This window comes from Leguminivora glycinivorella, chromosome 9, assembly GCF_023078275.1.
Source record: "Leguminivora glycinivorella isolate SPB_JAAS2020 chromosome 9, LegGlyc_1.1, whole genome shotgun sequence".
In the NCBI taxonomy this organism is placed as follows: Eukaryota; Metazoa; Arthropoda; class Insecta; order Lepidoptera; family Tortricidae; genus Leguminivora; species Leguminivora glycinivorella.
This window is the reverse complement of record NC_062979.1, coordinates 8,375,227-8,399,736: the sequence shown is the minus strand read 5'-3', so window position 1 is coordinate 8,399,736 and position 24,510 is coordinate 8,375,227. Positions and strand designations below refer to the sequence as shown.

The 24,510-nt window shown below is 38.9% G+C and overlaps 1 protein-coding gene across 7 annotated transcripts; it reads right to left on the bottom strand.

Annotated features, from left to right (window-relative positions):
* Positions 1 to 7: 7 nt before the first annotated feature.
* LOC125229341 (proteoglycan 4-like) lies at positions 8 to 24,436 on the bottom strand. 7 transcript variants are annotated; one of them, XM_048134155.1, is made up of 9 exons: positions 24,210 to 24,436; positions 22,489 to 23,712; positions 17,354 to 17,469; positions 15,496 to 15,662; positions 12,343 to 12,513; positions 9,322 to 9,446; positions 7,346 to 7,513; positions 4,679 to 4,799; positions 8 to 2,758 (listed from the first exon to the last, which is right to left on the bottom strand). In XM_048134155.1, exons 1-9 carry the CDS (start codon positions 24,240 to 24,242, stop codon positions 2,637 to 2,639), a joined length of 2,247 nt encoding a protein of 748 aa, XP_047990112.1. In that variant the 5' UTR covers positions 24,243 to 24,436; the 3' UTR covers positions 8 to 2,636. The 7 variants fall into 7 exon arrangements, with proteins under 7 accessions (XP_047990112.1, XP_047990115.1, XP_047990114.1 ...); XM_048134158.1 differs by having other exon boundaries at positions 7,376 to 7,513; positions 24,210 to 24,430; XM_048134157.1 differs by having other exon boundaries at positions 22,489 to 23,774; positions 24,210 to 24,297.
* Positions 24,437 to 24,510: the final 74 nt, after the last annotated feature.

Genomic DNA, 24,510 nt, shown 5'->3' with positions numbered 1-24,510 from the left:
ACACTTCTGTCTCTTAAATTATTATATTTAATTCTGAATTGCATATAAATTTTGTAATTTGTGGACTTTCTGTTACAATAGTACTCTCAAACTGATATATTTTTGTATAAAACGCTAAAATATGTTTACAACTATTGTACCAGAGGACTGGTGCAAACATTTCCCACTTGGTACGTTATAAACAGAAAATTCACACACAAATTTATACCCTAAGCTTAATCCTCTTTTTAATTAACCTATTTAGAAATACCATCTAAAATTTAGGTACTTAATTTTTCTAACACACACACTCGCACGCCCTTAACTCGGGTCTGACGTTTAATAACAACATAAGACTTATGGAAACATTCAACAAAATGCAGTGCGGCGCGCCCGCCGGCAAAACAACCTCAAGTCATCAACTCAGACGTGATGTAACAAAATCGGGATTCATTAAAACTAAATTGTATAAAAGTAAAAATAGATTAAATTATCTATTTTTACAATAGAAGAAGTTTCGAAATGGGCAGTGGCATAACATTTAGTATTCAACTGTACATTGATTCAATGATTTCAATGTAATTTATTCATGCGCGATATTATGCTTGGTCCAAACAGATACACATTTACTCGACGTGAGGATCTGCCAGCCACTATGAGAAACCTTAATTCTTGGAATCCATTTCCTTTGGGTCTCATCGCAGTTAAAACAAGTACCCTCAATTCACGATAGCACATTATGATAAAAGTAAACCAATAGTATCAAAATATATTCTTATTTGAAATCAAATGTGTCACTAAACATTCTGATTACTTTTTAATTCTTTGTACTGATTTTATACAAACTTCGAAATTATAGAGTACCATATCCTAACTTCAATACTCTAGCAAAATTTCAAATTTTATCCTAGTCTTATAAAAAAACCTTTAATTCTATTGCCTATAGCTAGAGGAGACAAACCGCCTCCAGCATTGGATCCAGAAGATTAAAATTAGACTGTTAACATTCATGTTAATCGTAAATATTTACAGTGAATACTAAAATTGTTACAGATACATTAGTAAAAGTTAGTATGACAAAATTATAGTGAATTCTTGATATCCCACATTTTATTATTACAATGAAACATTATTCTTACAGTAGATCACTTATTTAAAAGAAATAACGTGGCCTTTCGTTGACACGAGTCCTAACCTTTAGCGGGCATTTACACTAGTATAGGCCCCTGACCAATAACTGATCAATGATACACAACAGTGTATAAAAGAAATTACATAATTATAATTTACCTTCACTCAGCATTTTCCTATAGTATAACAATATTCCTGATCATTCTTGTGCTTCATAATTACTGTACTTCATCAGTGTCAATAAAATAAAATATTTCATAAATATGCACATAGAGGGCGTTATTTTTTGTGTTTCCATCCATCCCCTTTTAGATAGGTGCAAGACAGAGTCTCTTGAGCCAAGAAATTACTGAACTGCTTAGCTTTCCTCCTTTGAATTACATATACAGTTTATGACTAAATCAATGTTCACAGACTGGCATTTTGACAGTGTTATTATTACATTTATAATTTGCAATGACGACATGATATCAGGTGCACATCTAACACTTGGATTGGGTTTCCTTACACCTATAAGTACAAAACAAGAGAACATTTAAAAAGACATTAGAAATAGTATTCCAATTTGGAACATGATTAAAACATCTGTCAAAATGCATGTCAACCGAAGTTCAGATACAATAAAAATCAATATAAAATGTAAAACATTATTATGCAAGTCCATGTTGTAAAAATAAATATCTTCTAAGACACAAAGTTACGACCTTACCACGAGGACGATACGTTTGATAACATTTGTCTACTCGACTGGTTTCAATGGTTGCATTAAAACGAGAAAAGTAGAGAAATTGACAACTACAGTGAGTCTTCTGTGACGATGAAAACCGCTATTCACTTTTAAAACAAATACAATAAGAATACATATCAACTTAACCTAACTGTTTGTTGCGACATATTTGGTCAACACATTCACTGCCTAGCGGACTCTGTAGAGGCTTTTGGCAACAAAGTGGTTTGTCTGCTTTGTGCTGAGAATTTAATATCGTTCTATATCAACTAGGCGAAGCTCGCGCTGGCAGTAGATGTGTTAAGTCTGGCCGATGTGTTTGTTCTTCATACTAATTTACAAAACCTCCGAAACAAACAGATAACGTAATGTGGCCAAATAAGAACAGTTTTCTAGAACATGTTACAGATTAGGAGGTTGATATTAAATCACCATTGATTTAGGGTCTAAACATATCGACGCCGAAACGTTTTTCGCCGATCAAAAATCGCTCGTTAGTACGAACATGCGTACGCATGCGTTCAGTGACAATGACGCGAAAGTGTCTTCATACTAAGGGCAAAGCCTGACGCGGCGTCTTTTTCCATACATTTGGCCCGACGCTACGCTCGCGAGACGCTAGATGGGGGGGCCCTAACGACAAACGAGCGATTTTTGCTTTAAACTTATTCCGCGTCGATAGGTGTGGGGGAACCCTTACTTTACAGATTATGTTTTAATTTCTTATTCTTTATTAAAATTGAGCCTGTAAGAGCGGTTTTGATATTCACTAGAGTCCCTCACCGCGCTCGGCGTGCGGTCACGCGCAGTGTGGCGCCGTGGCGTGTCTCGTATTATTTCTTCGCGGGGGCTTCCGCGGCGTGCGCGTGGTCTTACCAGTCGACGTTGAGGGCGTGGGCACGATCGGGGACGGTTTGGTGTCTGTGGGAAAAGGTTGCAATTAGAAACACGAGCATTAAGCCGGTCTCCTTTATTAAACATTATATAAAAGTAAGTAAGTAGTAGTCTGCCGTGTGGTGACGGGCTGAGAATTTCACCACCCCTTTTCTTCCCGTGGGTGTCGTAGAAGTCGACTATGGGACATGGGTTAAATTGTGGCGTAGCACTCGCCTACGCCACAATCTGTCACTGCAATGTCACAGTTTCGTTTTCTTTCAACCCCTTTTGCCAAGAGTGGCACTGAAACTTGAGTAGTTTCATGTGATCTGCAAACCCCTTTATGGGATATAGGCGTGATTGTATGTATGTATGTATATTAAAATAAATAAATAAATAAAATAAATAAATATTATAGGACATTCTTACACAGATTGACTGAGTCCCACGGTAAGCTCAAGAAGGCTTGTATTGTGGGTACTCAGACAACGATATATATAATATACAAATACTTATATAAACATAGAAAACATCCATGACTCAGGAACAAATATCTGGCTCATCACACAAATAAACGCCCTTACCGGGATTCGAACCCGGGACCGCGGCTTAGCAGGCAGAGTCACTACCCGCTAGGCCAGACCGGTCGTCAAAAAAAAAACCAAAAACGGTTCTATATGGCTTTTGTGTTTTAAATTTAGTTACTTTACGAGCGTTATGAAAATACCGGACACATTTCTGAAGACTGCATTGCAAGGTTACACCAGGATCATATCTATCATGCCACCAGATTAGGACCAGAGAGTCTGTAGCTGGTATATATCTTGTTCTCTTCTCTTACTAAGGTTTTAGGCGTCGCCTTCTGTTTGATTGGCGTCCTTTTCGCTTTTACTTTCCCTTCACCATGTCGGCGTTTCCTCCTGTTTTACCGGCGTCCTTTTCGGCGCGCTTTCCCGTCAAGACTGATCATGTATTACATTAACTTTACTTGTCACAGTTGACCGTCTCCCGCACGTCAGCAGCGTCTCCAGTTATTTGACTGGCGTCCTTTTCACCGTTATTTTTCCGGTTTAGGGCCGGTTGCATCAAACCGTCTGTTACCGTTAAAGCGTCCGTTAAATTTTATTGTATGAGAAGTTCCATAGACATCTGCTGCGTGACGATGATGTGTCTGTCAAATGTGGTTGATGCAACTGGCCCTTAGACTGAACATGTATTACAAGATCTTTACCTTTCACAGTTGACCGTCCACCCCGCGTGGGCTTGGCCGGTGGTGGCGTCTCCTTCTATTTCACTGGCGTCCGTTTCCGGTCAAAAGAGAATATGTTCAGAATATTTATGTACATATTATAATATATTTACCTTTCACAATTGACCGTTTTCCCCGCGTGTGCATAGCCGGATATGGCGTTTCCTTGTTTGACCGGCGTCCTTTTTGTCGTCTTTGCCTTTTCCGGTCTAAATTGAACATGTATTACATTATCTTTACCTTTCACAGTTGAACGTCTTCCGCGCGTCGGCGTGGCCGGTGGTGGCGTCTCCTTCTGTTTGACTGGTGTCCTTTTACGAGACTTCCTGTCAAGACTGAACGTATTGTAATACGTTCTTAACAGTATCTCTTTACCTTTCACAGTTGTTCGCCTTTCCCGCGTTGGCGTTTCCTTGTTTGACCGGCGTCCTTTTCGTCGTATTTTTTGTCTTTTCCGGTCTATGTACATGTATTATATTTTCTTTACATTTCACAGTTCATAGATTCTCCCTCGCGTTGGCGTTTCCTTGTTTGACCAGCGTCCTTTTCGTCGTCTTTGCCTTTTCCGGTCTAGATTGAACATGTATTACATTATCTTTACCTTTCACAGTTGACCAGACTCTCCCTCGCGTTGGCGTTTCCTTGTTTAACCGGCGTCCTTTTAGTCGTCTTTGCCTTTTCCGGTCTAGATTGAACATGTATTACATTATCTTTACCTTTCACAGTTGACCGTCTTCCCCGCGTGGGCGTGGCCGGTGGTGGCGTCTCCTTCTGTTTGACTGGCGTCCTTTTCGGCGTCTTATTAGCCTTTGCCTTTTCCGTTACTGCTGTGGCCGTCTGAAAAAGTTAATATGTTCAATACTTGCTGAAAATACATGAAAATTCTTAGGGGGACCGGTTGTTTTAGTAAAGACTAGATAGGTATATTCTTCTATAATTACATAGCTTCTAGCTTTTAATAACTAATTTTAATAAAATCTAAGCAAATATAAATGGATAACGAAATATTTTTAATGTAATAATAAAGGTTATCAAATTTTCAATTTCGAAGAAATGAATTTGGCTTCATTAAAATTTCCTTAAGAATATAATATATCTCATTTAGACTTTCCATGCAGTACAAACATGCTGTATATAGGAAAATTCTATAAAACAGCAAAATATAAAAGGAAAGGCAAAACATCAGAAAAAAAAAGATTTTTTATAAATGTAGAAAAACACAACAAGCAAGCAATGATGAGTGAGAGTGAATGAAGTAATTATGATAAAAATAGTTTCGTAGCTACGACCCCACGTTAGAAAATGTTCTATTAGCAAGCTACTTGAGGTGGGCCAAGGGTCTCCGAAACCTATCGACGCGGAATATAGCTTCCATCGGAAACCAAAAATCGCTCGTTAGTATTAACATGTGTAGTACTCATTAGTTGTAATGTAATAATGAACACAGTGTAGCAAACATTTTCAATTGTTATTTATAAAATAAGTCGATTTTGACTCGTTTCCAAATAAAAAATCCACAAAAGTTATAATACCTATATAAAAAAAAATTAATCCACCAAAATGTATTTTGGCATTTGGTAGAAAAATATGCCCAAGAAAACATATAAGAAGTAGGCTTGCTGAGAAATTTTCTTTTTGTGGGGTAATAGCATTTCGTTGAATATAAGATATATAAAAACTATTCTTAGGTCTTCAAAGAAATATAGAAAAAACTATTCCTAGCATAAAATTCAAAGAAATATATAAAACAATATTTAATACTATTTTTACAAGACTTAAAGATCAAGATCTCGTTTGACCATTTATTATTTAAGGCCCATCAAATTTGTATTAAAAAGCTTGCATTTTCTAAAGGAAAACGAGCTCTAAAAACGGACGATTTGCTGAATTACTAATCGCTTCGCCGTCGAGCGGACAGGTGAGAGGTGCCTTATGCATTATACAGGGTGTATCAAAAGTGTTAGGTATGAATTTAAGGGGTCATATTATGTTGTAATGTTCGCCTTTTGTAGGAATAGCAATTTATTCAAACAATACGTCTTTTTTTTCCTAGTTAGTCAATATCACATCGGTACCGAATGTAATCTTAATCGGATCTGCACAATTTTTGTTACTTACTCCTTGTATTGTACTTCGCTAAAAGCACGTCAATTTACTCCAGCCCAATATCTTACTCTTTATTGGCATGTTAGAGGAAGAAATAAAAATAAACTCCTTCAAAATCTATTTGAATTATTTTTCCAAACTATTTCAAGCATACAACTAGGGAACAAATCAAATTATTTTATTAAATTATTTTATTGAATATATTACGGCGGGCGTGTGGTCTAGTGGTAAAGACGTTAGCCGCGTAAGCTGATAATAATTTCATTAGGAATTAATTATTAGGGTCCATCTGGTTTAAGACATTTATCATCTCATAAAGAATTTATATCTCCAATGCATTACTACAACTTCTATCTTTAATACATTCAGGCCCTACATGAACTTTGTTTTTTAGATAAATATAATATTGTTATAAATTATTTGTCATTTTACCACCATGTTTCGTCTCTTGCCGTCATGAATACATGTTCAATATTTATACGTATAGTAAGTTATTTCATAATGTAATGATTTTTGTGGAATGGCAATGAATAAAGAACATAATTTATACCTCGACCCAAAAATAATGCTGAGTAGTAACACTGAAATTATATAAATACATTGGCATATTTTCAATTACTTGCATAACCATCATAGCATGCACTTCGGAAAATTCAAAGAAATCTATGACTAATTCTTCAGTAAAAAATATCGTAAAGGAAAATAAATTCATCTATTTCAATACAAATCAGTGCCTTTATCTGCTTTTGTTAAACATTATTTACATTAAAATACCGGTTTCTGTAACTCTCCTATAGAACATATTGATTAACGTTTTAACGTTTACTAACATCTCTTTGCTAAAATGATGACTGCTTATTGCATTTGCAATACTTATTTTTATCGTAAAGTAATTAATTGCAACATGATTTTTGATCAAAACTGTAATCAACAAAAAAAATTGAAAATCGTATTATTAATATGGTTTCTAAAAACCTAGTGATTCGAATGAAATAACGCTCCCGTTTTCTTTTTAATATTGTTTCAATCTCTGGAAAAAGTAGATATATCGGCACTAAGATTAATTCCTAGCTCCCAGCTGTGTGAAAACTTCCAAGTTACACCTATTTTCAAACCCCACTTCAAACAGAGTCACAGAAACCAGTAATAACTCAAATGGAAGCCAGACGTGTCGCTATCCCGCGGACGCGAGAAAGAGACGGCACATGCATCCATAAACCACACCTCTTACTCACTCTCGGACATGAATGTATATGCTGATGATTGCGGATACGTACATTTCTATATATCCGTTGTACTATGCCTACCTTGCTTGCCGTCGCCACTATGGGCGTGGTACCTGCCGATTTTCGTTTGGTTTGTTTTTGCGGAGTCGCTTTCGATTTGCGCTTGGGACTGCGCTTTGGTGTGGTACGCGCCTTTTTAACTGGCGTCGGTACTTCCTTCTGGAAGGGAAATTGATGTTATGGGCGGCGGGGTAGTTGGCTAGTAGGTATACTTTCAAATATTTACAGCAGTTTTTGCAATTCGTACTTTGCAAGAAATAGGTTTGTTCCGTGGACGCTTTAGTACTAAATCAATGAACCTCTACCAAAACTATAGTATAAATAAATAAGTATCAATACAGGATCTGTGTTTATCCTTGACTGAAGGTGAGGTCAGTCTCTTAGTGAGTCCCCTTACTGTTGTACTTATGTTTTCTAGGTCACTTGGAATTCCGTACACCATGTTTAGGATACCTCGGATATACTATAACCCAGTCTGAAGATGATCAAACTGTTCGCGTAAGCTGAAGGCCCGGTTCGATTCCGGCTTCGGCACCAGGGGATTTGATCTTTTTCTTTGGTGTATATGATATTTAATACAGTTTTTAAAAAAGATTACATTTGACCTCATCATGTAACACTATAGACTGTAGAGTCTGTGCAGAGTAACACACCTCTTTCCACGCAGATTTTAAAAATGCTTACTCGAAATAACTAAGACATAACAGTAAGAGGTGGACTTTGTATGAACACTTTTACTTATTTATATCCATCCCAAAATCTAACTAAGGTACAACAGGGCAAATCTCGACTGGGGGGCAAATGTAACTGGTCCATTTTTTCCACAGAACTAGATAGAAGAAACAAGTTCATCTATTTGTATGGGTCCGAGCGTGTCAGATTTTTACTGAAGTTGTTTTGCCTGTGTTTTTTATGTTGCCTCTGAGTGTTCATAATTTTTGTGTTGTTGTAATTAAATATCACGTAACGAGGCATTTTAAATGTTTTTGTTGACTTCAACTTACAAAATCTGACGCACGAAAGCTGCAAGCTGCGATTAAAGACGGACAATATGGATTTCACTGAGTTCATTTGACACGCTAAGTAGATACGTGTGATCTAGTGGATATGACAGAACTCAATATTTGAATAATAATGGCTTATAAAAATCAGTGGATTAGAACTCGTTACAATTGCCCCCAGTCGAGATTTGCCTTACCAAAATACCGATTTCGACTTCCTAGTTCCTACTTTATCGTCCACGGCACTAACATATTTCAGGAATAACACAATTATTTAACAACACAACCACAATACAACAGACAACTACCCTTTATGCAAAAAATACCAATGAACAATGATTACAAACCCTGATGAGTAGAGTATCAAAAATGACGAGTTAAGTCAAGCCTCAAACGTGTTAATGATTTTGAGCCAATTTAATTACAATTAACTGAGCTATTGTATACCTTAATAATAGAGGTAAGGTACATAAATGCCAGTTAATTGTGTTGTTGTTAGTGTATTAATTAACATCCCAGGAGCCAATGCTAACGGAACTGTTAATATGTACAGAAATTTTAATTAGAATGTGCAACAGGTCAATTAATAATAAGTTAAACCCTAAATCATTTAGTGAAGTCTAAAATAGAACTTCATGAAATCATATATTCCCTGCGGGCCTAGCACACTAGTGTATCGGGCCTATCGCGACCATGCTTGCCAGCCTGATCAAACACTCGAACTTGACAGACTTGACTTAGTAGATAGAGATACAGACAGAGATAAACATACTGTTTTACATTAGTGCTAGAAGCCAAAAGGGTTGTGTAATTTTTTTCTAGCTCTCACTAAAGGACCTTGTGTTTGCCAGACTATAAGTCGCCATCAGAATAAGTCTGATTCTCACTGTATCTGTGCTTCAATTGTCCGTACACATTGGCTCCATAAAGGTTAGTACACACATGACGAAGTCAGCGAATACTCACTTGTGTATCGGCTTGGCGCGGAGACGACTTGCGGGGGGAGGGCTTGCGGGGGGACGACTTGGACGCGCTGCGCTTGCGCGACTTTTTGTCCAGCTGCGATTCGTCCGTGTACAGAGATAGGTCCACTGTTGGATGAAGTTAGTGTTAGTTTGGCTCATATGATGTAAGGGCGAATAATTAGGACAACTTTGACCCAAACAATGTTTTTCTGTGTATTGACAATAATTTTATAAAAACATAAGTATAAATTTCAAACATTCGTCCAAAAATATCCTTATGTTATGAGATAAGTATTACTCAGTAAACAACAATCTTGAACAGGTACTGTTGCACGAGCACGTTTAAAATACGTCGAACTTATTTGTCCTGCCGGCGTATCATGCTTCTAATTTTATCACTTATCCACGTGGATAAGACTTCTGTCACGCTTTGGCAAGTATGTCAGTGTGAGAGTGACAGATGTCTTATCCACGTGGATAAGTGATAAAATTGGAAGCATGGTACGCCGGCTGCAGGGAAACAAGATTTCGGAATGGAGCGGCTACTGTAACTTGCTAAACTGCATCAGGGAATGGGCTCGTTGAGCGCAACAAGTGACGACCTACATGTTATCTCGTAGGTGTCAGAGTATTCACAACTTAACACTCTGGTTCAACGACAATGTAGAAATGACAGAAACCAGTTCATAGACTCCATGTGTGACGACATAGAAAAGTTTGCCAGGGGAGCTCATGCTAGGGACATGTTCCAGAGGGTTAAAGTACTTGCCAAAGAGCATAAACCCAGGTCATGGTCTATTAGTGATGACAAGGGAATCCCGATCCTAGACCAGGACCGAGTACTAGCAAGGTGGAGGGACTACTGCCAGGAGCTCTACAGTGCGAGCGATGAAGAGTCTGCGTATATTAGGCTTGATTACGGAGATAGAGAGCCTGATATTTTGCTTAGCGAAGTAGAAACCGCAATAGCTAAGCTCAAACTGAAGGCTTGTGGTGGTGATGGGCTTACCGCACAATTGCTCAAGCGTCTAGGTCCGGACGGCAACAGAATAGTGCTCAGCATTTGTCAAAAGGTCTGGAGGACAGGCAGCTGGCCAGATGATTGGGTTGAGTCGACCATAATCCCCTTACATAAGAAAGGATCCACCTTGAAATGCGAAAATTACCGGACTATTTCTCTCGTTTCGCATGCGGGTAAAATTCTGTTGCATATCATTAACAGGAGACTGGAGCATTTCATTAAAGGACAAATTGCGAAGGAACAAGCTGGGTTTGTAAAATGCAAAGGTACACGAGAGCAAATACTTAACATACGGCAGCTCATAGAGAAATGCAGAGAATTTTTTGTACCGGTAGCTTTCTGCTTTATCGACTACGCAAAGGCGTTTGACTGCATAAGCTGGTCTAAAATGTTCGAGGTGATGAAGGAGATGGGTATACCCGAACACCTGGTGTTCCTTGTGCAGAACCTGTATTTGGACGGCAGCTCAAAAGTTCGCATAGAAGACGCAGTAACGGCACCTTTAAAACCGGAGAGAGGAGTCCGACAAGGCTGTATACTATCTCCCCAGCTTTTCAACCTGGTTGGTGAACACATCATGCGCCGTGTGCTGGATGGTTGGACCGGAGGGATAAAGATTGGTGGCCATCTAATCAACAATCTGCGATTTGCTGACGATACCACGATTGTTGGAGCTAGCGAAGCGGAACTCTCCGAACTACTGCACAGGATTGAACTGATAAGCGCTGAGTACGGGCTTCTCATCAACCGTAGCAAGACCAAATTGATGTTTGTGGACCGAGGTGGTAAAATGGATAGAACTAATGAGCTGCGTGACCTGGATACTGTGCAAGAATTTGTCTACCTTGGATCACTAATCTGCAACAATGGAGACTGCGACAGGGAAGTTGTAAGGCGAGGACAAATGGCCAAATCAGCTGTTAAGCGTCTGGAGAAAATATGGAGGAACCGCAATATCAAACGCAGTACAAAAGTACGCCTCATGCGCACACTAGTTTTCTCCATCTTTCTCTATGCAGCGGAAACTTGGACATTAAAAGAGCAAACGGTGGCCAGGATAGATGCGTTCGAAATGTGGTGTTGGCGTAAAATGTTGGGAATTTCTTGGACAGCACGTCGCACTAACGTATCTATTCTACAAGAGCTCAATGTCAAGACTCGCCTCTCTGCTATCTGCCGGGAGAGAATTATAGGCTTCTTTGGCCATTTGGCCAGACGAGATCCTGACAGCCTTGAGAAGGCGTTGATCGTCGGACCAGTGGAGGGCCATCGTAAAAGAGCCGGATTACCCACGCGCTGGTTCAACACAATAAAGAAGGTCACGCGCGTTGGGCTCCAGGGATCCTTTAGGAAGGCAAAAGATCGGCCTGAGTGGAGAGCACTGCAACGTCTGCAACGTACAGCGACTTATGGTGGTCACGACCCTCAGTCATGAGGTTTCGACGAAGAAGAAGAAGAAGGTGTCATGTCTTCATTCTTGCGTACTCACTGCCGTCCGGATTCTCTTTAGTGACTGTCAGCTTCGCGTCGCCATGTTCGACATGCAGCGCCCGCTCGAAAAATTAATCGAACCTCATTTTGTTTGGCTAGCTCGATGATCTGAAGAGAATAGTGAGAAAACCGCCAAGACAGTAACCAGCTGCAATTCCAGCAGAGAATGGGCTGGATGAACGCAATAAGTGAACACCCGCCTGTTTTCCCGTACGTGTCCCTACACTACTTCTATATTTTTTACAAGTTGGGGTACTGTCAGTACTCACAGCCATCCGGATGCTTTTCGGTGACGGCACGCTTGACGTCTCCCTGCTCGGCCTGCAGTGCGCGCTCGAGTATAGAACGAGCCTGAGCTCGCTCGACCGACCTCAGGATCCGCGGAGGACTGTATGTGGATGCCACCAGGACAGAAACCTGTTCCAACTCCACCAGAAAATGGACTGGATGAACGCAACAATTGACCACCTCAGTTTTCCAGTAGCAGTCCATTGTCAGGTCAGTACTCACAGCCGTCCGGGTGTTCTTCAGTGACGGCAGGCTTGGCGTCGCCCTGCTCGGCCTGCAGCGCGCGCTCGAGTATAGAGCGAGCCCGAGCTTGCTCGGCGGGCTTCAGAATCTGCGCGCCGCCGCCGCCCGGCGCTCGCGCCAGGGACAACGTTGTTAGGACGCACTCCATGTCTGAAAGAAAACTGGTTTAAAACTTGTACTGAAAAACTATAGTACCTAACTACCTACACCGTGTTTTTTTTATTCCTTTAAATTCGACACGTTGTTAGGTTCATTATCAGGAACCACCCTGACCCTGTATATCACTTTTAGTTAAATTTGCAAACAGTTTTTTTTTTCATCGTGTTCATACATAATAAATGAATTAGTTAGTGTGAGAGATCTTTAAGAATAATATTCAAGTCAATGTCAAGTGATTGAAGTGATTGACAGCACATGTCAAAACAAATAACATTGGGAAGTGGTAAAGGCTGTCACACACATGTTCAGTAATTATTTTTATTTTTTGACGTGATAACGTCTAATAACTCGTTACTACGGGCTGCATGCACGAAAAAGATGACGTCATTGTCCCGTTCCTCAAGGCCACCAAGCAAGAGCAAGTGGTTTGTGTATGGACATGGACGGTTGGGGTATAAGCGATTTTAGGACTTTCTTCTTTCTTTTTTTTTTCATTTATTATTTTTGAGTGTTTGTAATTTAAAAACATGAAAGATTGCATTAAAATAAGCATCTTTTATAGAATGAAGTTGCTTGAAAAACCTACTTATTTAGGAGTTAGAGCAGTACGAAGTTGCGAATTTTCCCATAGTATTTACTAAGGCGCCAGAGACTTAGAAAATTTACGATGATTTTTTTTTACCAATATACATACATACATACAATCACGCCTGTATCCTGTAAAGGGGTAGGCAGAGCACATGAAACTACTAAAGCTTCAGTGCCACTCTTGGCAAAATAAGGGGTTGAAAGAAAACGAAACTGTGGCATTGCAGTGACAGGTTGCCAGCCTCTCGCCTACGCCACAATTTAACCCAAATCCCGTAGTCGCCTTCTACGACACCCACGGGAAGAAAGGGGGTGGTGAAATTCTTAACCCGTCACCACACAGGCTACCAATATAACCTATATTAATAGTGATAAATCATATAGAACACGTTTAAATAAGGATGTTTTGTTATATAAACTTTTTTTTTTCCATTGTTCTAAGATTAGTAAATGGCACTAGCACTTTAATAAAATTAACACGTGTCTCGCAAACGGTCTAGGATACATAATGACGACTTTTATATAGGTATAGGTTAGGTTCGTTAGGTATCTTCAAACGGCCGAAGGCCAAACTGCAGCTGCACAGAATAGCTGCTGCGCGTAAGCGGGGCTCCGTCGATATCGCTTTCTGTCTCTGGCGCCTTAGTAATGCTACGGGAAAATTTTGCAACTTTGCACCACTCTAACTCCTAAATTAGTAGGTTTTTAAAAAAACTTTAATTTATAAAAGATGCTTATTTTAATGCATTCTTTCAAATAAGAACAAAAAAACGTGAAAAAAGTCCCAGAATCGGGCCCCTTTTGCTATACTCTGACCGCCCCTGTCTATACTACTGTAATGTTTGACGTTATCACGTTAAACTACCGTCCGTAAACCGACTTTACAGACAACCAATTTTTAATAACTCGATAACCGTAAGAGTTAAGACGCTAGTTTCTTAGAAAAAATAATTGTATTTGATCTAAAGAACCATCCCTTAAAATTAACGGAATTCAGTAAAAACAGGGTGTATAACTGTATACTAGAGATCCAGTCTGAAGAAAAGCAACTGGCCGCGTAAGCTAAAGGCTCGGGTTCGATTCCTGGCTAAGGGGCCACCAGTGGACTTAGTCGCTTTTTCTAGGCGGCCGGATGGTTTAGTGATAATGACCTAAGCGATGTAAGCTGAAGACCCAGACTCGACACCCATCTCGGCCACTAGTGGATTCGTTCGCTTTTTTTTTGGTGTATGATATTTATTTCAGTTTTCAAAAGCAAATTAGATTATGGGTATTCTAATTAAGACTTAATTGTATGCAGTCATATGTAGCACGACTCTCTCTGCGTGGCACATTGATAGGATTGCGTGCTGCATTTTTTACGACATAACGAGTACCTAATCAAAACTGGCGATACACGGCGGTGGGAACGAAAGCCATGTATTAAACACGCACATATTACAGTTGGGGTAGGTATATTACATAATCTATGTATCGCGACACTTAATTTCGAAGATAAATCACTAAGGTGAAAAACAAGAAATGAATCTTAAGACATGCGAATTGCGTTAAACATGTCCGTGATAGGTCAGTAGATGAAAATATGAAAAAGCGTTAGGACGCATGAAAACTAAACAAAAATACGGAACCCTATGTTATATGGCGAACTAGCCACTTTCCGTGTTTAGCGGTAACACAATGGTTTACTGCGACATAACGCATATTGCTTGGTCAGCGACATTAGCGACGACCAACACATGTAGGTATAGGCATAATATATACATAATATAGATTCTTTACTTTTTCACTCTATCGTTGACAAGGGTTTCTATAATACCTCTATAATACCAGTTCCTGTGACTTTGCCCATCCTCATTTGCAATATCATATCATTATATTGCACCTAACTAGGGATAATGACCTACCGCCTGTTTAAAAAATTTGATACAGCTGGATTCGAAATTTATAAACCGTGTTTTTTTTTTTGTTTTCCGTTAAATTTGACACGTCTTTAGGTTCGTTATCAGGAACCACCTGTATAATATCACTTTTAGTTAAATTCGCCAAAAATTTCTTTTCATCGTTTTTATACATAATAAATGAATTAATTAGTGTGAGAGACACTTAAGAATAATATTCAAGTTAGTGTCAAGTGATTGACGGCACGTGTCAAAACAAATAACAGTAGGAAGTGGTAAAGGCTGTCACACACGTGTTCAGAATTATTTCTATTTTTTTAATAACTCAATAAACGTAAGAGTTAAGACGCTAGTTTCTTAGAGTAATTAATTGTATTTGATCTAAAGAACCTTCCCTTAAAGTTAACGGAATTCAATAAAAACAGGGTGTAGTTATAGTAGTAGTTGTAGTCTTGTCTTGGCCCATCTCAGTGACAAGTCAACTTACCAGTGACGTCATAGAAGTCGGGTTTGTAAGTCTCCCCAGACGGGTCCGCGGCCTTGTCCTGGGACAACCAGCGGATTTTGATCTTGCGTGTGGTGCGGTACACATTCTGTGTGGCCTGGCAGACGTAGAAACCGCCTTCGGAGTTTCGGACCGCTAGGTACTCGTTTCTGTGAAGGAGAAAATAAAGTTAGAGAAAAGAATACAGAAACGATTATTAGGTACTTATATAAACAAATTTACATAGCTACAATCAGCATTTTCAGAACTTGGGTCCCCCCAATTAGCAAAAATTGTTAACAAAAATTAACTCACTGTCAGTTTTGTGACGACGATTAAGCATAAAATCTGTCTAAAAATTTACTTTTTTCACATTCTGAATGTAGATTATCGCTTAAAGTTTATGTAATTAACACAAAAACAATGTTTATATTGAAATTTCATGCTCAATTTTATTATCGTCACAAAACTGACTGTGAGTTAATTTTTGTTAACAACTTACGCTAATTGGGTGGTCCCAAATTCTAAAAATGCCCCAATACAATATGACTTTTCCACAGTGTACAGATGTAGTGCGAAAAAGGTTTCCTTCGTATTTTTCCAGAAACATTCGTATTTGTCATGCTAGTTCAGTCAATGTCAGTACATCTTGTACCACAGAATATATAATAGTACAAGTACAGAAGGCCCACTACTTTGATGTTCGCGACATGCCGCCTTTTTAAATGCCTACAAAATTCTAACAAAGAAATGAACCGCACGTGCGCGGCGTTCGGCGATAGGGTTGCCTATGGATTAAAACAAATTAATACTCAATAAAATGTTATACTATTATATTCAGGTCTTGGGTACTTTCTAGGTATGTATATAGTATTTATATATTTTTGTTTAAGTTCCATCATCACAAGCCTTATTGAACCTTTCCGGGGGTCTTAATCAATAGTAGATATGTGTAAAAATGTCCTATGGTATTTATTTTATTCAAGATATTTATTTAAGTAAACATTATTAGCCATTCCACACGAGGACAACGCATATGAACCTTAAAAAAATTCGCAACGTAAAGTAACAATAGAAAGTGCGAACGTGCGTTCCGCGAGAACGCGCGCTACCCCTGATTAGGCCGCGAACTCGCGGCCGCCAGCATGTACTTGTAGCGCGGCAATAGAATCGCGGAGTGAGCCGCCCCTGCTTGTACTGAAACTGACTGAAATAACATGACACGGTCGTACGTTTCCGTAACAATACGAAGGCAAATCTTTTCGCACTTTATCTGCATCACACACACTGTCAACTTGACAGATAATTGAGATAATGCAGTCTTAATTTGGGATTTAGCAGTAATTATATGGCGCCTCCTATGAGCCGTGCCTTTTACGTCTTAGGATGCCAGAACTACACAAAATGTCTAAGGGTCGCTTGCACCAAACCGTCCGTTGACGAATTTAGCGTTTGTAATTTTTTTTATATGGGAATTTCCATAGACGTCTGCTGCATTACCTTGACGTGTCTGTTAACTGTGGTTGATGCAACTGACCCTAAGCCTTGAAGCTTGAACATTTGCTTTGTAAGCTAGCAAGTGTCGAGTTAAGTCAGTTCAGTAGTGAGCATAGTGTAGTTGTTTACATGATAATGGTGTTTATCTGAATCATTATCAGTTTGATGTCAATTAAGGTGAATAAAAATGCATTTGTTTTAAGTTGGAGACATCATCATATTTATACCTATAGAGTACATAAGCTTTTAGTACCCAATATTTTTTTAATTATGCTGATCCATATGCCACTGATATACTAGCCCAAAACCATTCAAGTATAGCCATTAGCCACCTACATACCAGGTATTATAATTAGATACTTACTTGTAGAACACAATAAGTTTGTCATCATTGGGCTTAGTTGGGGTTGATCTGCCTGCAGAGGCAGACAGCTTAGTTGCCATGGCAATCTCAGGAGTTGGAGATTGGTACAGTTGCACCTGAAATTATAATAATATAGTAAACATTTTGTACCTCAATCTAAATAAATAGGTAAAGTAATTGAAACTGTTGTATTTAGACAGGAAGGCAGTTAAGACAAACCTATATCTAGTAACCATCTTGCTAAAGAGTTATCATTAAAAAAAAATCTTATGCACTAGGCATGGCCATTATGTTTTAATTAGAGATGGGCCGAATATGGACTTTGCCGAATACGAATATTCGGCCGAACATTCGGTTCAGCTCTTACCGAACCGAACATTCGGCCGAATATTCGGTTACGCCATATTTTTAAAGTGGATGTTAAGATTAAAACCATTAAAAATGATTGATAATGGTTACACATGATACTACAACTATGTTTTTATGATTTAGTGGATAACTAAAACAATAAAACAACTCTGAACTCTTCTCAGCTCTTAAACTACCTACGGGTTTTTTTTAACTTTTTTACAAAACAATTGTATTTATATTTTTACGCATAGGTTTCGTTCTTTTTAGCAGTTCCTTAAAAACTACTAAAATATGAGCTTATTATCCAATGGAATACGTAAGATCTTCATTAGTTATTTACTTTGTTTATTCGGTAAATATTCGGCAATGCAACCGAATTATTCGGCCGAAATACGAACATTGAAAAACTTGCCGAATATGCCGAATACCGAATATTTACCGAATATTCGGCCCATCTCTAGTTTTAATGATTTATAAAATTATATATCTATATCTGACCCTTTAGCATAACTTGCCTTGTCGCACGCGGGTCCATACATCAAGCGCGACTTCAAGTCGCGCGCGACAAGGCAAGTTGTGCTATAGGGGCTGTTGTAGATTGGCATATATGACAATTAGTTACGTTATTAGTGCTGGCCAATATTTTGTTCAGCAAATCAGCTCTCATGACCATGCCAAATTTTTACTTGAATTTTTTAAATATTGCCTAAGTAATTTATAGTGTTTTTGTTCACCTATTATTGACTTTTTTTTATAAATATATTTCTAAGTTAAACCTATGCAAATGTATTTATATCTATATTTACTTTATTAATGTGTGATAACTACATGGTGATGTCGCAGGGAAATGGCCAAAACACAGATTTTATCAAATCACTAAGGGGTGTGCATCAGAATGACTGACCAAAGTGGCAGATCGATGTTGGAGTACCATCAGCATTTACTACCTATTTGCTACTATTTACTACCTATATTGACATATTTGCTACCTAAGTTAAAAAAGAGATTTTCCAAAAATAATGTGGGCAGTCATTCTGACGTCAGGATGACTGCCCAAACTGAGTATGTCGGCGTTGGACCCCCTAATTTGCAACAATGTATATACTATGATTTACTACCTATTTGCTACCTACACATATATTTTTTTCAAATTTTTTAGGTAAAAAATAACGATTTTATGAGCAAAGTATTATTTTTAGAGATTTCTTCCATAAAGTGGGCAGTCATTCTGACGTCAGGATGACTGCCCAAACTGAGTATGTCGAGGTTGGACCCCCTAATTTGCAACAATGAATGTACTATGATTTGCTACCTATTTGCTACCTGCACATATATTTTTTTCGGATTTTTTAGGCCAAGATTAACGGTTTTATAAGCAAAATAGTTTTTTTGTAGAAATGTGTTTCATAAAGTGGGCAGTCATTCATACTTCAAGTTGGACCCCCTAATTTGCAACATTCTATATCCTATGATTTACTACCCATTTGCCTACTTACATAATATATGTATGTTTTCAGATTTTTTAGGGTTCCGTAGTCAACTAGGAACCCTTATAGTTTCGCCATGTCTGTCTGTCCGTCCGTCCGTCCGTCCGTCCGTCCGTCCGTCCGTCCGTCCGTCCGCGGATAATCTCAGTAACCGTAAGCACTAGAAAGCTGAAATTTGGTACCAATATGTATATCAATCACGCCAACAAAGTGCAAAAATAAAAAATGGAAAAAAATGTTTTATTAGGGTACTTGTAAAGTGGGGGCGGATATTTTTTTTCATTCCAACCCCAACGTGTGATATATTGTTGGATAGGTATTTAAAAATGAAGAAGGGTTTACTAAGATCATTTTTTGATAATATTAATATTTTCGGAAATATTCGCTTCTAAAGGAAAAAAAGTGCGTCCCCCCCCCTCTAACTTTTGAACCCTATGTTCAAAAAATATGAAAAAAATCACAAAAGAAGAACTTTATAAGGACTTTCTAGGAAAATTGTTTTGAACTTGATAGGTTCAGTAGTTTTTGAGAAAAATACGGAAAACTACGGAACCCTACACTGAGCGTGGCCCGACACGCTCTTGGCCGGTTTTTAAATATGAAAAATTTAATAAAATGAAATAAATATAGGCCCGAAGGCCCCATTTGCCTACCTACATAATATTATATGTATGTTTTCAGATTTTATTTATAAACAAATAAAATGAAAATATATAGATATTATATGTAGGTAGCAAAGGTAGTAAATCATAGGACATAGAATGTTGCAAATTAGGGGTCCAACTTGAACTTTGAAGTATGAACGACTGCCCACTTTATGAAACATTATTTCTACAAAAAAACTAATTGCTTATAAAATCCACTAAGGGAGATGATCAAATCACGCAGGAATCGCAGGATGTCAAAATGGCGAATCCATTTTATCATTTCTCTAGAAAATTTCAGTCATTTGACTAAATCCCTGACTCTGATTAGTGAAGTCACAAAATCGACCAATAGACACGCCACATTTTGTCATTTCACTAGATTTGTTTAGGGATTTGATAAAATCCCTAAACCACGTCAGTAAGTTGACGAAACGAGCTTATAAAGTCAACTAGTTTTATCATTTCGCTAAACAAGTTCAATGAAAAGACAAAATGTTTCAATAAATATGAAAATAATTTAAAATGAAACATTTTTAGCTTTGTTTCTTCACTCATTCTATTTTTTTTCTTATTTATAGAAAACCAAAAACTCATAAAAACGGATTCAATTTTACTACTTCACTAATCTAGTTAAGGATTCAATCAAATCAAGTGACAAAGGCAGGAGTCTAATAAATCTAATTGGATATATTAGATTCTTGGCTTTGTCATTTCACGAAACCAGTTCAGACATTTGATCAAATAACCAGTTGAGACTTTATCATTTCCCTAAATTTGTTTAGGGAAATGTTAAAACTAGTTGACTTTTTGAGTTCGTTTCGTCAACTCACTGTCGTGGTTCAGAGATTTTATCAAATCCCTAAACAAATCTAGTGAAATGACAAAACGTGGCGTGTCTGTTGGCCGATTTTGTGATCTCACTAAACAGAGTCAGGGATTTAGTCAAATGACTGAAATTTTCTAGAGAAATGATGAAATGGATTCGCCATTTTGACATCCTGCGTGATTTGATCAAATCCCTTAGAGATTTGATGAAATCTCTGTTTTGGCCATTTCCCTGCGACATATATATGCATCATATATTTGATGGCCTGTGGCTCAATATGTAGCTATCCAAAATCACATTTATAGCTTAATTATTATTCAGTATTTATTATTATTTAATAAATAATTAAATAAATTAAATAATATAATGATTTACTATTTATTATTTAAGGATAAAGATGAAATGGCGGAAAAGTGTAAAAAAACAGGATGATGGCGATTTTTAGTATGTGATTTAGGCAGATATTTTCGGAGTTAGTAATTAGTTTTTGTTTAAACATTTTATCATGGGGGTTTCACAAATAGTGTACCTTTCTAATAGTAGTAAAACTTTACAAATAAAACTTACCAATAATTATATATTTATATAAATAAGTTTTGGCCTATTTAACTTCTAACACTGATTTAGTATTAAAATCGGTATTAAATATTTTTTTTATTATTTTTCCCAGAGTCAGAAAACCGTTGTCTATCACATATATTAATATCTCATTAAAAGAAAAATTCATGCATTTAAGGGTTAAATTGTAGTAAATTTTATTTTTTAATTATGTTCTGTGTAAGATTTTTGTCAATATTTCCAAGTTGCATAGAAACTATGAATATATTTGATACTAGCTTTTGCCCGCGGCTTCGCTCGCGTTAGAAAGAGACAAAAAGTAGCCTATGTCACTCTTCATCCCTTCAACTATCTCCACTTAAAAAATCACGTCAATTCGTCGCTCCGGTTTGCCGTGAAAGACAGACAAAACAAACAGACACACCCACTTTCCCATTTATAATATTAGTATGGACTTTGATATGTATACAGTATGCACTTTTATATACCTACATCCTCTATCAATGTCCTACTATCAAGCTTTTAATCCTTTACCGCATGTGACGTATGCAATATTTGTTCAAATTTGAACTGTAACAGCTGTCAGTACAGTAGAATTTATAACGGCCAAATATGGAACAATTTGCGGTAAAGGCAGGGGCGGCTCACTCCGCGATTCTATCGCCGCGCTATAAGTACATGCTGGCGGCCGCGAGTTCGCGGCCTAATCAGGGGTGGCGCGCGTTCTCGCGGAACGCACGTTCGCACTTTCTATTGTTACTTTACGTCGCGAGTTTTTTTAAGGTTCCTATGCCATGTCCGCGTGTGGAATGTCTAATAATGATTAGTTAAATAGACATCATGAACAAAATAAATACCATAGGACATTCTTGCACAGATCTACTATTGATTAAGTCCCACCGAAAAGTTCAATAAGGCTTGTGATGTTGGAACTTAAATATATCCAAAGATAATCAAGACTCGAAAATATATACAAATTGAAAATTAAATACTGTACTGTACCTATATATACTTCGAAAGTACCCAAGACTTGAATATAATAGTACATTTTATTTGAGTATTAATACGTTTTAATCCACATGCAACCCTAGCGTCGGGCGCTGCGCACGTGCGGCTCGTTTCTTTGTGAGAATTTTGTAGGTATTTAAAAAGGCGGCATTTCGTGAACATCAAAGCAGTGGGCCTTCTGTACTTGTACTATTATATATTCTGTGGTAAAGGGTTAAGTTCTTTAAATTAGACTAAAAGAGTACAGTGTTATCTTACCGATTTTCTATTTCTCTTGGATCGTGAGTCAGGTGTAGAGGGATCTTCAGTAGGCTTCTTAGCTGCAGTGGGGCCATCAGTGGACTTGCTCGGGCTGGCATGCCGTCTCTTCCTCATGGGTGGTGTAACTGTCGCAAGCTTTAGAGTAGACTTTGGAGTAGCCTTCGGTTCAGGCTTAGCGGGGGTTTTGACTTCTGGTTTCTCGGGCTTTTTCTCTTCAACCTTTTCCGCAGGTTTTTCAGCAGTTTCCACTGGCTTCTCCTCTTTTTTAGGAGTTTCAGCCTTTTTAGGTGCCTCCTCTGGCTTAGCTGGTTCTTCAACTGGTTTTGCTGCCGGCTTTTCAGGCTCTGGCTCTGGTTTTTTCTCTTCAGGTTTTACATCATTTTGTACCTTGGCACTTCCCGCTGCTGGTTGAGCTGGTTGTTCTGCTTTTTGTGGAGTTGGGGCCTTTTCCGGGCACGGACTGTCTTTAGCTGATTCTGGAACAGGTTTACTGTCACTTTGGGATGGTGCAACATCGGCCGTTGGTGCTGGCTTGGGTTCAGTTGGTTTGGCTGGCGATTTTTCTGGTGCCTCATTGGCAGTTGCCACTTTAGGCTGAGCAGGGTCAGCCGCTTGGTTAGCATTGGCAGGTTCAGCCTTTTGAGGAGTACTGGGCGTACTTGAAGGTTTCTCAGGAGGCTTTGGTGTACTTGGTGATGTCTTCGCGATATCAATATATTTGCTTGGTTCAGGATTTTGTGGTTTCAAAGCGGTGGGAGCATTTGCAGCTGACTTTGGCGAGTCTACTGTGCCATTTGATTGTGCTGGTGGGACAGTGGAGTCAGGTTCTTTTTTCTCTGGAGTTCGTGTCAATGCTAAGGGCTGAGATGGGACTGGTGCTGGAGGTTTGTCTTGGACGAGACTTAATGGAGCGCTGGTTGGCGTCTTGGCGGGACTGGTGACCACGGGTGGAACAGAGTTTTGAGTGACGTGCGATAAGTTACCGTGGTGACTCATATTTTGAGCCATCTGCGCCATGTTTGCGGAGACCGGCGCCATGCAAGGTGCGGCGTGTGCGAGGGGCTGAACTGGCGGCGCCAGCGGCTGTGGCACGGCCGCGGGCTGCGTGAGGTTTTGCCCGACGAGACTGCCTCCCAGATTGGGCAAGTTCCCACCCGCGCCCAATCCGCCGCCGGCGACAGTCGCCTTCGCGGGACTTGTCTGCACACCCGGCGCCCCAGGCTGGGGCAAAACGGGCTTTACAGAATTCATATCACGCGAACACTAACACCGAAGCGTTAAATCTGAAACATAAGCGATGAGCTGTAGAACTGTCGTAGACGCGCGCCAACACCGCGGAGTCTTTGACCCACAACAATCGTACGTAATCGAACTCGGCCCGGCCGATAGGCGCGTAACGCGTTTAGCTCGTTTAGCACGCTTTCTACGGCGGCGTCGGTTGATAATAAAGCAGTAAATTACCACTAGCCGGTCCGGCGACAAAGGTCCATCAAGTAACCCGATGTATGCGGTGCTCGCGGAGACGGCCGCAAAAAATATGCGTTGGTATAGCTAAGAAACTTCCGCAAATTTACGACCGCGATTTTATTACGCTTGCACTGCGTAGGCTAAACACTATATTGTGTCACTTTATCTCACTGGCAGCGATATAATTACATGATAAATTACACTTTTTAACACGAATTAGCATTCATTTCACTCTAGGAATAAGTACGCACAGTAGTTAGAGATGGCGTCGGCCGAACGCGCATGCGCCACCCTCCTTCTAGCGCTCGTCCAATGAAACCAAGCCCAAGCGAACGAATCCTTCTGAGAAGTAAAATCTCGTGTCTTTGTCTTACCACAGGACATGGAATAAGATATGTATATTGCTATCTCTTCCTCTATTAATGGTCACATTCTGTTTGAAGAATGATGGATTGAACAGCAGCAAAATAAAATTAAAACGTTTCTTTGATTTTCGAATGTTACGAGCACAAAAAAGGGATTAACGGAAATGTTTTCTTAAATACCAATATT

Excerpts from the sequence above, each read along its gene's own strand:
- LOC125229341 (XM_048134155.1), bottom strand. The coding sequence starts at position 24,242 with ATGCGCGTTCGGCCGACGCCATCTCTAACTACT. Across the intron at positions 17,470-22,488 it reads CCAAGAGAAATAGAAAATCG|GTGCAACTGTACCAATCTCC; the intron begins GTAAGATAACAC and ends TTATAATTTCAG. Across the intron at positions 2,759-4,678 it reads AAGACGGTCAACTGTGAAAG|ACACCAAACCGTCCCCGATC; the intron begins GTAAAGATAATG and ends CTTTTCCCACAG.